Source organism: Schistocerca nitens, chromosome 2 (assembly GCF_023898315.1).
Source record: "Schistocerca nitens isolate TAMUIC-IGC-003100 chromosome 2, iqSchNite1.1, whole genome shotgun sequence".
Classification (NCBI taxonomy): domain Eukaryota; kingdom Metazoa; phylum Arthropoda; class Insecta; order Orthoptera; family Acrididae; genus Schistocerca; species Schistocerca nitens.
Genome location: NC_064615.1, coordinates 594,957,056 through 594,972,556, shown reverse-complemented (window position 1 = coordinate 594,972,556; position 15,501 = coordinate 594,957,056). Strand labels below are relative to the sequence as shown.

Genomic DNA, 15,501 nt, shown 5'->3' with positions numbered 1-15,501 from the left:
AAGCATGCATATTCAAATACAGAGATATATAACCAGGCAGAATACAGCGCTGCAGTCAGCAATGCCTATATCAGACAACAAGTGCCTGGTGCAGTTTACAGATTGGTTACTGCTGCTACAAAGGCACGTTATCAAGATTTAAATGAGTTTGAACGTCGTGTTATAGTCGGCGCACTGGCGATGGCACACAGCATCTTCAAGGGAGCGACGAAGTGGGGACTTCCCTGTACAATCATTTCAATAGTGTACCATGAATATCGGAATCCGGTGAAACATCGAACCTCCGACATTGCTGGGGCCGGAAAAAGTTCCTGGAAGAATAGGGCAAACGACGACTGAAGAGAATCATTCAATGTGACAGAAGTGCAAACCTTCTGCAAACTGCTGCAGATTTCAATGCTGGGCCATCAGGAAGTGTAAGCGTGCGAACCATTCAATGACACATCATCGATATGGGGTTTTGGAGCTGTAGGACCACTCGTGTACCCTTGACGGATGCACAACACAAAGCTTTACACCTTGCCTGGGCCTGTCAACACCAACACTGGACTGCTGATGACTGGAAACATGTTGCATGCTCAGAAGAGTCTCGTTTCAAATTGTATCGACCAGATGGACATATACATGTATGGAGACAACCTCATGAATCCATGGATCCTGCATGTCAACAGGGGACTGTTCAAGCTGGTGGAGGCTCTATAATGGTGTTGGGTGTGTGCCATTGAAGTGATATGGGACCCCTGTTAGGTCTAGATACAGCTCTGAAAGGTAACATGTATGTAAGCATCCTGTGATCACCTGCATCCATTCATGTCCATTGTGCATTCCGACGGACTTTGGAAATTCCAGAAGGACAATGCGACACCTCACACATCCCGAATTGCTACAGAGTGGCTCCAGAAAACTCTTCTGAGTTTAAACACTTCCGCTGGCCACCAAACTCCCCAGACATGAACACTATTGAGCAAATCTGGTATGCCTTGCAACATGCTGTTCAGAAGAGATCTCCACTCCCTTGAACTCATGGATTTATGGACAACGTTGCAGGATTTATGGTGTCAATTCCATCCAGCACTACATCAGACATTAGTCGAGTCCATGCCATGTCATGTTACACCACTTCTGCAAGCTCAAGGTGGCCCTTCAAGATATTAGGCAGGTGTACCAGTTTCTTTGGCTCTTCAGTGTATTTCGTAACACATGAACTCCTATAATGAGTAAAGGACAAACTGCCATACTGGTATCCATTGCATTAGCATGATAGTGGGATATCAAGTGAAACAAATAACTTTCTCAAATGTAGAATCTACTCATGGATTCAATTTCTTGATGTAGTTGAATGGAGTGTCAATTGAAATTAATGTCAATAGTGCGAAATTGTATGGACACTAAACAAAATATAGAAAAAGAGAAAAACCACATGTCCTTCATTCAGGAAATGTCATTCAAATGCTTGTGATGTGGAAATGAAGTAGGCTTAATATTCGGATTGACAGTCCTTATCACCATTAAAAGTAAATGTTAAATAAAACCATGACTTCAGGATAAGTAATTTTTCTACAGTATTTTAAAATACAAAACTCAAAACTACATGTTAGGTTCTCATAAATTATCCACATGATAGCCAATATGTCTAGAAGCATTCACAAACACAGATCACGGCACTGCAGGTGTTGCTTCTTACCTTTTTCTTTTTTACAATGATGCGCTTTTTCTTCCTTCATATTAGGTTGTTGCATAAGTTCGTAGTGTTTTTGTTTTGCATTTTGGTGTTCCAGTTGCTATGGGTCATTTATCGATTGTAATTTTTTATTCGCAGTTCAGTTTACATATTGTCATTTCATCATTTGGAGACGGTGATTGCAGCTATGGGCACTAGAAAATGGAGTGCCAAGTAGAGAATTCTGAACATTCCAGACATATTGTTCCGTTTGAGTTCAACTGAGGGGTGACAGCACCGCAGGCAGGAGGTCACATCTCTACCACTTATTGGAACAATGCCACTGGACACAGCAAGAAAATGGTTCTCTCATTTTTGAGGAGGATCATCTTAACTTTAGTAACTCTCCACATTCAGGAAGACTTCTGGGGTTTTATGAAGATTGTTTAAATGCATTAATCCACACTGATCCATATAAGTGTACTTGAGAACTGGCAAATGTGATGAACTGTGATCATTCCTTTATCGTGTGGCATTTACATGCAATGAGGAAGGTTCCAAAATTGGGTGTGTGGGTACTGCATGCTCAAAGCCAAAATCACAAAAATCAGTGGATGGCCTTATTTGCAGCCTTACTTGCACCCAATGTAGCAACGACTGAAATAAGACTTGCACTTGGCAGCCGAACCCGACTGGGACATCCCGGCCAACAATTCCATACGCTCATTTCATTTTTTCATCAATTGGCTCATGAACAACAGCAACCATTACTATCCTGTATTGTTACTGTTGATGAGAAATTGTGTCTTTATGCTGACATAAGGAATAGAACAGACGGCTGAGCCGAAACAAAGCAGCAACTACCCATACAAAGAGCTGCGCTTATCCAAAAAAGATAATGTTATGCACCTGGTGAAACAGCGATGGCGTGGTGTACTATGAATTGCTTCCCAGAGGTGTAACCATTGCTGCGACATTTATTGACAACTGAGACGTGTTGCAGATGCAGTCCAAGAACAATGACCTGGAACAGTGTGTGAAGTGATGCTACTCCATGATAACGCACTGTTCCAGTGCACTGCGAACATGGCTCAATGGGTTCTTCGTCTCGAAACCACATGATTTCTATAGCTACTGAATCGAAAAGGTACCCCAAGCTTTGCCAGACTGTTGTAAATAGTGAAGAAGAATACACTGTTGATGAATAAAGTCTCTGTTATGTGTATCTGTTGTGTTTATTAAACTTATGTAAAGATTTTATGAACTTATGAACCAATCTAATATCATTACTGGTGACGAAGTGGGGCGCCTTTATACCATACAGACTCTAGGAAGAGTCCACGCATTATGATGTATAGTAAACTGAAGTGAGAAAATTCGATCAAACAAAACCGCATATGAAACTAATGATGATTGTGTTTCAAGACTAAACTGCTAAACTTTTTGTAGATTTTATTGACCTAAACATCCATCAAGTTGTTTATTTACTGCAAAACACAACACACAATTTCAAATGAAATGGTTTCTGTTTACAATAACAACACATTTACAAGACCTCCTGCACACTAAAGTCATCCCACTGACAATGTCATACGTTTTCGAAAGGGACAGTCTACATCTACATTCATACCCTGCAAATCACTGTGAAATGTATGGCAAATGGTATTTCCCACTGTACTATTATTAAGGCTGCTTCTCATTCCAGTCAGGTACGGAATGTGGGAAGACACATCGCTTAAACACCTCTGTGCCTGCTGTTATTAATCTAATATTGTCCCCAATATCTCTTTGACAGCAATATGTAGGGGATTGTAGTATACTTCTAGATTCGTAACTTAAAGTTGATTTCTGAAACTTTGTACATAGGCCTTCCAGATCACTGTTTTCAGCACCTCCGTGGCACATTCAAGCAAACCTATGACCATTGCCGCTCTTTTTTCTGTAAGTTTGCTATCCCCTATTAGTTCTATTTGATACAGCTCCCACACAACTGAGCAGTATTCTAGGAAGGGTTGCATGAACGTTCTGTAAGCAATCTTCATTGCAGACTGAGTGCCTTTCGCAAGTATTTTCCAATGAAATGAAATCTGCCACCTGCTTTATTTGTGACTAAACTTATGTGATGACTCCATTTCATATCCCTACAAACTGTTACACCCAGGTATTTGTATGGAACTTGGCAAATTCCATTGCAGCTCTTTGATACTGTAGTTATACAGTAGTTATACAATACCATATGTTTTCGTTTTCACCTTTAATCATTTTGGGAAACCACAGAAAGGAAACATCTCAATGGTCAGGCAGAGAATTGACCTGCTGTCCTTCTCAATGCCAGACTACTGTGCTAACCATGGTGCTAGCTCGCCCAGAGAGAGAGAGAGAGAGAGAGAGAGAGAGAGAGAGAGAGAGAGAAGTGAGGAGAGGGGCAGGAGGGAAGGATGGGGGGGGGGGAGTGAGTTTATTATTGTTGCTATTGTTGCAACACTTTAACTATTACTTAGGTATTGTGGATCTATGTAATGTAACATATTCCACGATCATCTATAATTGTTGCAGAGGTCCTAAAGGGAAAAAAATAAATTAATACACATTTTCTTCCAGTTATATAGAAAAGTTATCTCCACACACTAAAATCACAAACACTGTAAATATATTTCTAGTGTGTGAAGTACAGGAACTTATTATATTCATACTGAGAACTCTGTTGTTTTGCATTTCAATTTTAGTACATCATTTACATTTCACTTATGCATTACCAATTACATACCTCAGCACAACATCAAGGATGTTTTTCCACAGCTTAATAACCACCCCACTGTCCACAAAATCATCTCTCAGATTCTTGTCAACTTTAAGAAGTGAACTACAGCACCTGAAAACAAATCAAATTCTGTAATACAACAGAGTTACAGTGAAATATCTTATGCATTCTGCTTTGTACAACTAAAAATTCAAAGAATCTATTCAGGCTTGGTGTCAGTGAGAAGGTTAGACAATACTTCAGTGTCTCTCGGTGGCCAGAGACAGTGGTCATGTGTGTGCGAGATGTATTTCTGTGAATGTGTTGTGTGTTGTCTGCTTCAGAATGAGGCCTTTTGTTGCACCTGTCTGCGACTCAACATCCACTACATGATGAGTAGCAATCTATCCTTTTCAAAATACTGTCATTATTCTATCCCATATTTTCCACTGTTATAAGCTGAAAAATTTATAGATAGGGAGAGGAAAATTTCATGAAAACAATAATGCAAAATTGGCAGTTTTTAATGCAAAATTGGCAGTTTTTAATGAAATATCATGAAACTGGCGGTTTTTATTGAATATCACAAAGTCAGCAATTTTTACAAAAATCAAGAAATTTGTCATTATTGCGTATAAATCTGAGAACGGCAGTTTGTTGACTACCGTAACCGCTCGTTATTGAATGCTCAAATTGCAATTTCTAATCTTGTTTCCTCAAGGCTATGGTTCATGTATAATCTTAAAAACAATGAGCACTTCTGTATAACTACAATATGATGTGATGTCAAAACTAACACTGAAATTTAAAAAATAACACTGAAAAAGCAGAAAAAACACTGAAATTAGCAAAAAATAATATATTTGCAGAAAAAACACTGAATTTGGCACACAAAGCCACTGAATTTAGCAAACAAAACCAACAAATATGGTTAAAAAGGTAAGACCACATTTGGCAAAAAAACGCAACATGCAATCTGGCCAAACGTGACAACGAATTTACTAAATTCAGCAGTAAAATTTAGCAAAAAATAGCACTGAATTTAGCCAAAAAATGCAACAAATTTGCAAAAAAATAACTGGCAAAAATAACCACCAACTTTGCAAAAATAACCACCAATAAATAAAAGCTGATTTGTTTGGGGGGGGGGGGGGGGAAGACTCTGGTTTTAGCAAAACTCTCCAAATTTGGTAAAAAAAAAAAGAACTCCGAGTCTGGCAAAACGCCAACTCCGAGTCTGGCAAAACGCCAACTCCGAGTCTGGCAAAACGCCAACTCCGAGTCTGGCAAAACGCCAACTCCGAGTCTGGCAAAACGCCAACTCCGAGTCTGGCAAAACGCCAACTCCGAGTCTGGCAAAACGCCAACTCCGAGTCTGGCAAAACGCCAACTCCGAGTCTGGCAAAACGCCAACTCCGAGTCTGGCAAAACGCCAACTCCGAGTCTGGCAAAACGCCAACTCCGAGTCTGGCAAAACGCCAACTCCGAGTCTGGCAAAACGCCAACTCCGAGTCTGGCAAAACGCCAACTCCGAGTCTGGCAAAACGCCAACTCCGAGTCTGGCAAAACGCCAACTCCGAGTCTGGCAAAACGCCAACTCCGAGTCTGGCAAAACGCCAACTCCGAGTCTGGCAAAACGCCAACTCCGAGTCTGGCAAAACGCCAACTCCGAGTCTGGCAAAACGCCAACTCCGAGTCTGGCAAAACGCCAACTCCGAGTCTGGCAAAACGCCAACTCCGAGTCTGGCAAAACGCCAACTCCGAGTCTGGCAAAACGCCAACTCCGAGTCTGGCAAAACGCCAACTCCGAGTCTGGCAAAACGCCAACTCCGAGTCTGGCAAAACGCCAACTCCGAGTCTGGCAAAACGCCAACTCCGAGTCTGGCAAAACGCCAACTCCGAGTCTGGCAAAACGCCAACTCCGAGTCTGGCAAAACGCCAACTCCGAGTCTGGCAAAACGCCAACTCCGAGTCTGGCAAAACGCCAACTCCGAGTCTGGCAAAACGCCAACTCCGAGTCTGGCAAAACGCCAACTCCGAGTCTGGCAAAACGCCAACTCCGAGTCTGGCAAAACGCCAACTCCGAGTCTGGCAAAACGCCAACTCCGAGTCTGGCAAAACGCCAACTCCGAGTCTGGCAAAACGCTAACGCCAAATTTAGCAGAAAACTAACTCCAAACTTACTAGAAAACTAACTCTAAATTTAGCAAAAAATAAACCCAGAAAGAGGAAAACAGAACTGACAAACAGTGAAATTGGCAAAAAATAGAACAAAATTTGTCATAAAAATTGGAAATTGTCAAATACCAAATTGGAAAAAATGCCGAAATTGCCAAAAAAATTAATCTGACAAAAAATTAGACCAAATTTGGCAAAAAAAAAAATTACACTGAATTTCACAAAAACAGTAACACTAAATTTGGAACAAAAAGGTAACACCGAATCTGGCACAGGAAAACATCATATCTGGCAAAAAATAGCCTAGAATTTAGCAAAACATAAAATCGAATTTCACCAAAATAACATAAAAATTGACCATAAAATGATTTTTTCCTGTCCCTATTTACAACATCTCAATCACAATTCATCCAATGCACCAGTTAAACTGCATTCAGTTCCACGTACGAAGTGCAAAGTACACCAAGGTTAAGGAACCACATGCTGGTAACAATATAGTGCGAGATCAATTTATGGCTGAGGCACTGTTATTTTCAAATACAAAATATAGAAATACATTGTTATTGTTATTGTTGTTGTTATTCCTAGCAGAGAAACTAGGCATATCCCAGATATAAGCAAACAATAAGCTGCTGGGAATTGTAATGCTTAAAGTGAAATGGAACAGTGTTAGGAATAATCGAGATCCAGAGTATTGGTACTCACACACTTGCACCACTACCTATCAGATTTTTTGCTTCTATGATGTTATGTTGGAGGGAAGTAACTTTAAGCATCTCTGAGTAAAGGTTTCTGAGGAGTGAGATAAAGCATGACAATCTCAATCAGAGTTATGTCACACCTCACGTTCAGAAGGAGTTTCCAAAGAGCAAGTTAAAATTTGTAAAGATAGAATTGCTGCACTTAATTCTGTCATTGACATAAACTTCCAGAGATAGTCTGTCACTGACGGGTACCTGTGCCTTTGATGGGATAGGTGATGTTTGTGACCAGACTGGAGTAGATGGTGGTGGGAGGATGTATGGGACAGGTCTTGCAGCTATGTCAATTACAGGGATATGAGCCATGAGGTAAGGGTTTAGGAGCAGGGGTTGTGTAAGGATTGACAAGTATATTGTGTAGGTTCGGTGGACGCCAGGATACCACTTTGGGAGGTGTGGGAATGATAGTGGGCAGGATCTGTGAAACCAGTCATGTGTTCTACAAGCTATGCGGCAACCACTCTGTTGCATTCTATGTGGGCATGACAACCAACACTCCTCAGCAGCACTTCACTGCCCCCACCCTAACCTCTCATCCCTCCCCCTCACCGCTCCAGCCTCCTCCTTACTCCCCACCCACATCGCCACTCCCATCATACACTGGTGCTGCTGCTCACAAGGTGGCTTCAGTTGCCAGAGACTGCAGTCGTGCGTGTGAGTTGCGTTTACGAGAGAGAGAGAGAGAGAGAGAGAGAGAGAGAGAGATCTATTTTTGACAAAGGCTTTGCTGGTCAAAAGCTTATTTGTGAAAGTCTTTTTGTTGTACCTATGTGTGATTCAGCATCTCTGCTATATGGTGAGTGGCAACTTACCTTTTCATAATGTTACATTCCACCCTGGATTTTCCATTGTTTGTTATTTTAACATCATGAATTGACTGTAATGATTTTTACAGAAAAAGGAAACTTACTTATACGATACCCTTTGTAAATGTAGATACATAAACATTTTTGTCTCTCTTATTTGACCAAGGTCTGTCTGTAAAAACTGTTATGGTTTTGTTTATGTTGGGGATAAATCTGGCTATCTCTTAGAGATTCTTGGTTATTTCTTCAATGAGTGTGTATGTAATCCGCCATCTTCCAGGTATTAGAATAGCACAGCAAAATCTCCTTTCTACAACTACCTGCCATTTTACTGTAACATGCTGTTCCTTTCTCCTCAGTTTTATTTGTGATATTTGATATTATTTTACTACACTGCTGGCCACCGTAAATGCAACACCAAGAAAGACAAGAGGTAGCACAACAAAATTTATTTTGTAGATAACATGTTGACCAAGTATCAAATGATTACGTTTACAGACGTCTGTGACATGTGGTTCCTGCCAGAATCAGTAGCCAGAGTAGCCGCCATTGTTGGAGATCACCGCTGCCACACGTCTCGGCATTGAGTCAAAGAGACGTTGGATGTGTTCCTGGGGTACAGCAGCCCAAGCAGCTTCCACACGTTGCCAAAGATCATCTGGTGTGGCAGCTGGGGATGTAATCTGGGTCACTCGTTGAGCAACCATGGACCACATGTTTTCTATCGGCGAAAGATCCGGAGAGTGAGCCGGCCAGGGAAGCAATTCAATCTGGTTATTGACGAAGAACCTTTCGACAATGCGTGCCACGTGTGGTCGCGCATTATCCTGTTGAAATATGGCTGTGGCCGAGCCCTGAAGGTAAGGAAGGACAACTGGCTCCAGCACCTCGGATATGTAGCGCCAGCTATTTAAAGTACCAGCAATGCGTACTAGAGGCGTGCGAGAGTAATATCCAATACCGCCCCATACCATAATACCCGGTGCAAGACCAGTGTGGCGGTGCATAATGCAGCTGTCCAGCATCCTCTCTCCACGGTGTCTCCACACTGGAATCCGACCATCGTGGTGCTGCAGACAGAAGCGTGCCTCGTCAGTAAAGACAACGTCATTCCATTCTGCCGTCCACATCCGTCTGTCATCACACCATTGGCGACGGAGACGTCTGTGGTCCTGCGTGAATGGTAGACGAAGCAATGGACGTCTTGCGGACAGACCACTCTGCTGTAAACGGCGTCGAATGGTACGCGCAGACACTGGATGATGCGTTACAGACGCAATGTGCTGTGCTATGGTTCGGGATGTCACTGAGCGATCCGTCACTGCCATGCGCACAATTTGCCTATCAGCACGTGCAGTGGTGCACCGAGGCGAATGCGATCGACCACGTCGGTCCGTCGTACCCTCCTGCATCCAACAGTCACATATCCGCATTACAGTTGTTTGGTTTCGTCCAACACGACTAGCGATTTCTCTGTATGATAATCCACAATCTCGGTAAGCCACTATCCTTCCTCTGTTGAACTCTGATACTTGATCAAAAGATGTTCGCTGTTGTCTACGAGGCATAACTGATCGTCTTGTGAAACAACCACAAGGTAAACACACGTGCCGAACGTACACTAGTCAAAATCGCCAAGCCTTAAATGGCGCTATGAGGTGGCGCCACAGGCACGCGTGATGTGCGTCTGTGCTGAAATTCTAATCAGTTGCATATCTCATCGCTGCAAACCCATGGTGTAAATTTCACTTGATTCGGATGCTTCCTTCAGGGTGTTGCATTTACGGTGGCCAGCAGTGTATTTCATTCTAAAGTCGTAAGTCAATACGCTAAGCAGATTCAGAAGGATCTAGGTTGTAATATTTACTTGGAGATGAAACAGCTGGTGCAGGATAGAGTAGCATGGAGGGCTCCATCAAACCAGTCTCTGCACTGAAGACTACAACAACAATTCAAACAACATAGATGTAGGGGACTGAAGGTTAAGTCATCACTTTTGTCTTCCATTTGTATTTGGTTTAAAGATCTTAGATATTTCACCATGAATTTTACTTTTAGGACTGTTTCTGCAAGTGTTTCATGGATTAGGTTCTTCATTTTATTCTAAAAGAAACTAGAGACTTGCAGAACAGATGCATATTGAATGTTGCACCGGTGTCCTTGAACAGAGAACAAGTAAAAGCCAGTTTTTGTTCATCTGCCTTCTTCAGAGAGCAGATAATACCAACTGACAATGCCACCATGAGACATATTTGCAGTGATGCATATTTTGTGATGTGAACCGATGGAGTAAAATTACAAATGAATATAGATAATACAGTTTATATGTTACTTGCATATTCCAATCTCAAGTCTAAGTTCAGTAACTGAAACACACTATCTTCATCATGCACAGTTTTCATCTACTTTTTGAGGCATTAAAATAACATTATACTGTGTCAATGTATTTTTATCTTAAATTCAGAGAATCTTGAAAAAAGCTCCAACCAGAACACCAGAATTACAAATAAATTGTGTACCACTTTCCCCATCATTACTAGTGGGGTACTTGGCTGGAAGCTGCAGTGTTCATCTGTAATAATTTTAAGCCTTTACGCAGACTATTAGATGCTTTGCCAGATGATTCTTCTGCTGTAAGAAACGCTTTACAGAACTATCAGGAAAACAATAATGGCAAAATGAACTTATGTCACACACAGCTGACTACGGCCATGACAAACTGGATGAGGAATGTTTCAAGAAAGAATAATAGTGAACCATTTTGACAGACATGAAAGATGTGCTTGAAGGTATTGGAAAACAGAAGCTGAAGTAAAGCTTAGTCAATAACCCTGACGTACAGGAAGAATCCTGATTACCATTCAAAAAAAGATTAGTATCTGTTTGTTGTCTGTTGATGTGGAATGGTCCTTCTCTGTTTACAAGTATTGCTGAATGATTGCAAAAGTCTCCCTAAAACAAAAAATAAATAAACAAAAATGCTAAAATATTAAATGCTATTTGTTTCACCAGGTTTCTGAATGAGTGACAGACATAGGTCAGTCTGTTCAGCAATGTGTTTCATTACATTTTCCAATGCTTGAGTGAATTCCTTTAGTAGGTTTAAAATTTAATATACAATTCATGACAAATATCATGTTTGGAATTGGCAACTCTTTTGACCAAAATTTTGCTCCTGTTTTGTCACACATTTGCACCTAAATATCCTAGGTCTAGTAATGAAACACTCACCTGCAAAGGTGTGCCATTAGTAGCGTGTCTCTGCAAGAATTTAACTGATCAGTCACAACAGTTAGCAGAGAAACATAATCTTCACTCATTACTGTTTCACAATAACGAGATATGTATTCACTCAAAAAGGTCAACCTGGAGGGGAGAAATTAAAACTTCATTAAAAATTTCATGTAAAATTTCTAAATAAAAGAATGATCAAATATGTAATGGTGAGCTTAAAGAAACCATCCAAATAAATCAATATTAAAATGCGTGTCTATAATTCTGCTCTGATTATGAACTTCCAAGACACAAACAATTCTATCCACAACTAAACAAAAGAACAGTAATTTGCAATAATATGTAGATGATATGAATCCATCAACAAAGCAGAAAACAGTGTGATTAAATACACTTATGCATTTGTACTTCTCATGAATCAACCAGACATTAGAAGATTTGTTTGAGAAATTATAAAACTGGAAACAACATAAAATACTGACAAGAATGCAAAAACATTAATCATAAAAAAATTAATATGGCGCCATTTCTGTTAAATTATAACATGTTAAGGGTTCCAGATGTATGAGGCCACGTGTAATTGACTGTATAATTTATAGAATAGATGCACTGATGAACCAAAACATTATGACGACTGCCCGCCGTGAGCTTGAATACCACTAGGTGACGTTGTGGCCACATGTTGAAGTACGGAAAGTATATAGGAGCAAAGACGGATGGGGCCACAAATATGGAAATCCACTCACACAAACAACTTCGACAAATTGTAGACTGTTACGGCCTGGTGCCAGAGAGAGCATCTGAGAAATGGTGAAACAGGTCAGTAGTTCATGTGCTATTGTTGTGAGCATCTATACAATGGCTGAATGAGGTAAAACCCCAAGTAGGTGATGAGGTGTTGGACATCCACGCCACATCACAGAATGAGGAGGTAGGAGGCTTGCCGCTCTGTAAAGCAGAACAGGCAGTGATCTGTGGCAGATCTGACATGTGTCAATTCTAGTGCAGATAGAAGTGTTTCAGAGCACACCATTTAGCACATGTTGTTGAACAAAGGGCTCTGCAACAGGAAACTCTAATGTCTTCCCATGTTGACTCAACAACATCATCTATTACACTTGCAGTAGGCAAGGGTTCATCAAGATTAGATGCAGGATATATGGAAATGTTTCACTTGGTCAGATGAATAATGTTCCCTGATACACCAGGTTGACAGTCATGTCTGGATACTCAGTCACCCACAAGAATCTCTGCTTGAGAAGTGCACCATGCCACATATGCAGACCAATGGGAACATTATTACGCAATGGGAGAAATTCACCTCAGTTTCCATGGCATCTGTGGCAGTAATTGAAGGCACCATGACAACCGTGGACTAGCTGAACATTACTGTTAATCATCTGTGTCTCTTCACACTTGATATCTTCCCTAATGGCAAAGGGATCTTCCGGGAGGATACCTATCTCTGTTAAAAGGCCTGAATCGTGCTACAGTGGTTTGAGAAGCACTATAGTGAACTCATGTTGATATCTTGCCACCAAATGTGACTGATCTGAACCCGGTGGGGCACATTTGGGACACTATTGGCCAAAAACCATCATTCAACAATATATGGGAACTGGGTGATCTGCGTGTAGACACCTCATGCCACATACCTCTGAAAACCTACCAAGAACGTGCCAAATCCATGCCTCACAGAATCATTGCTATATTGCGTTCCAACTGTGGACCAACATGCTATTAAACAGTAAGTCATGTTTTGGTTCACCAGTGTACGTACATAAGAACAAAAACATCGAGTAACAAATATGTAATTAACTTGTCCCCCATTGAACCATGGACCTTGCCATCAGTGGGGTGGCTTGCATGCTTCAGTGGTGCAGATAGCATTACTGTAGGTGCAACCAAAACGGAGGCGTATCTGCTGTGAGGCCAGACAAACATGTGGGTCCTGAAGTGGGGTAAGCAGGCTCTCCAGTAGTTGCAGGGGCAGAAGTCTGGATGACTGATCTGGCCTTATAAAATCAACCAAAATGGCCTTGCTGTGCTGGTGCTGCGAACAGCTGAAAGCAAGGGGAAACTACAGCGGTAATTGTTTGCGACAGCATGCACCTCTACTGTACAATTAAATGATGATGGCACCTTCTCCTGTAAAACATTCCCAAGGTAAAAAGTCCCCCTTTTGGCTCTCCGAGCAGGAACTCTTCAGGAGAAAGAAAACTTGAGTTCTACAGATTAGAGTGTTAAATGTTAGATCCCTTAATCAGCAGATAGGTTAAAAAATTTTAAAAGGGAAATGTATAGGTTGAAGTTAGATATAGGGGGAATTAGTGAAGTTCAGTGGCAGAAGGAACAGGATTTCCGGTCAGGTGAATAAAGGGTTATAAATACAAAGTAAAATAGGGGTAAAGCAGGAGTGGATTAAATAAAGAGTAGTGAATGCATGATCACAGCCAAGAGTGACACAAAGCCTATGCCTACCACAGTCATACAAGTTTACATGCCAGCTAGCTCCACAGATGAAGAAGAGATCTATGATGAGATAACAGAAATTATTCAGATATTTAGGGGATATAAAAATTTAATTGTGATGAAGGACTGGACTTCACAGTAGGGAAAGGAAGAGAAGGAAACATAGTACATGAATATGGAAGGGGCAAAAGGAATGAAAGTTGTCTGGTAGAATTTTTCACAGAGCATAATTTAATCATCAGTAATACTTGATTTAAGAATCAAGAAAAAAGACTGTATACACCGTGGAGATGCTGGAAGGTTTCAGATTGATTGCATAATGGTAAGACAGAGATTTCTGAACCAGATTTTAAATTGTAAAACATTTCCGGGGGCAGATGTGGAATCTGACCACAATTTATTCGTTAAGAACTGTAGATTAAAACTGAAGAAATTGCAAAAAGATAATAAATTAAGAAGATAAGACCTGGATAAGCTGAAAGAATGAGAGTTTGTTGAGAGTTTCACAGGGTGCATTACGCAATGGTTGACTACAGGGGAAAGAAATACAGCACACAATGGATGGGTAGCTTTGACAGATGAAATAGTGAAAGCAGCAGATGATCAAATAGACAAAAAGAGAAGGCCTACTAGAAATCATTGGATAACACAGTAGATATTGAATTTCACTGGAGAAAGCACAATATATAAAAATGCAGCAAAAGAAACACGGGACAGGGCATATAAAGTTTAAAAATGAGATTGACAGACAGCGGAAAGCAGGAACAGCTAGAGCAAGGATTCAGAAGCATGTTTTATTAGGGGAAAGATAGATATTGCCCAGAGGAAAATTAAAGAGGCCTTTGGGGAAAAGAGCAACAGCTTTATGAATACCAAGAGCTCGTACAGAAAACCAATCCTAAGAAAAGATGAAAGGGGAAGGAGTATATAGAGGGTCTATACATGGGAGGTGTATTTGAGGGCAATATTACAGAAATCAAAGAGGATGTAGATGAAGAATCTGAAAGACCTAAGTCAAAACAAGACTTCAGAAGTGGACAACATTCCGTCGGAACAACTGATGAGCAATATGTATGAGATGGGCAAAATACCCTCAGAGTTCAAGAAGAATAGAATGATTCCAATAAAAACAAAGCAGGTGCTGGCAGGTGGGAAAATTATCAAACTACTGGTCTAATAAGTCATGACTGCAAAACACTAACACGAATTCTTTACAGAAGAATGGAAAAACTCGTATAAGCCGGTCTCGGGGAAAATCAATTTGGATTTCAGAGAAATCTAGAAACACACAAGGCCTACAACTTCTCTTAGAGGATGTGTTATGGAAAGATGAACCTACATTTATAGCATTTGTAAACTTAGGGAAAGCTTTTGACAGTGTTGACTGAAGTACTCTCTTCAAAATCCTGAAGGTAGCTGGGGTAAAATACATAGAGCAAAAAGCTATTTACAATTTGTACAGAAACCAAACGACAGTTATAAGAGTCGAGAGGCAAAAAGGGAAGCACTGGTTGAGAATGGTGTGACACAGGGTTGTAACCTATCCCCAATGTTATTCAATCTGTACATTGAGCAAGCATTAAAGGGGGGGGGGGGGAGGGGGGGAAATCGGAGTAGGCATTAAAGTTCTGGGAGAAGAACTTTCGAGGT

General features: G+C 40.9%; 1 protein-coding gene across 1 annotated transcript in view; it reads right to left on the bottom strand.

Moving 5' to 3' along the window:
• LOC126236666 (serine-protein kinase ATM) overlaps positions 1-15,501 on the bottom strand; it is a 500,205-nt gene that overhangs the window by 354,735 nt on the left and 129,969 nt on the right. The window contains exons 11-12 of the mRNA XM_049946145.1: positions 11,377-11,511; positions 4,428-4,532 (exon numbers count right to left, since the gene is read on the bottom strand). Of these exons, the coding sequence (XP_049802102.1) occupies positions 4,428-4,532; positions 11,377-11,511 (240 nt within the window). The remainder of the gene's footprint in view (positions 1-4,427; positions 4,533-11,376; positions 11,512-15,501) is intronic.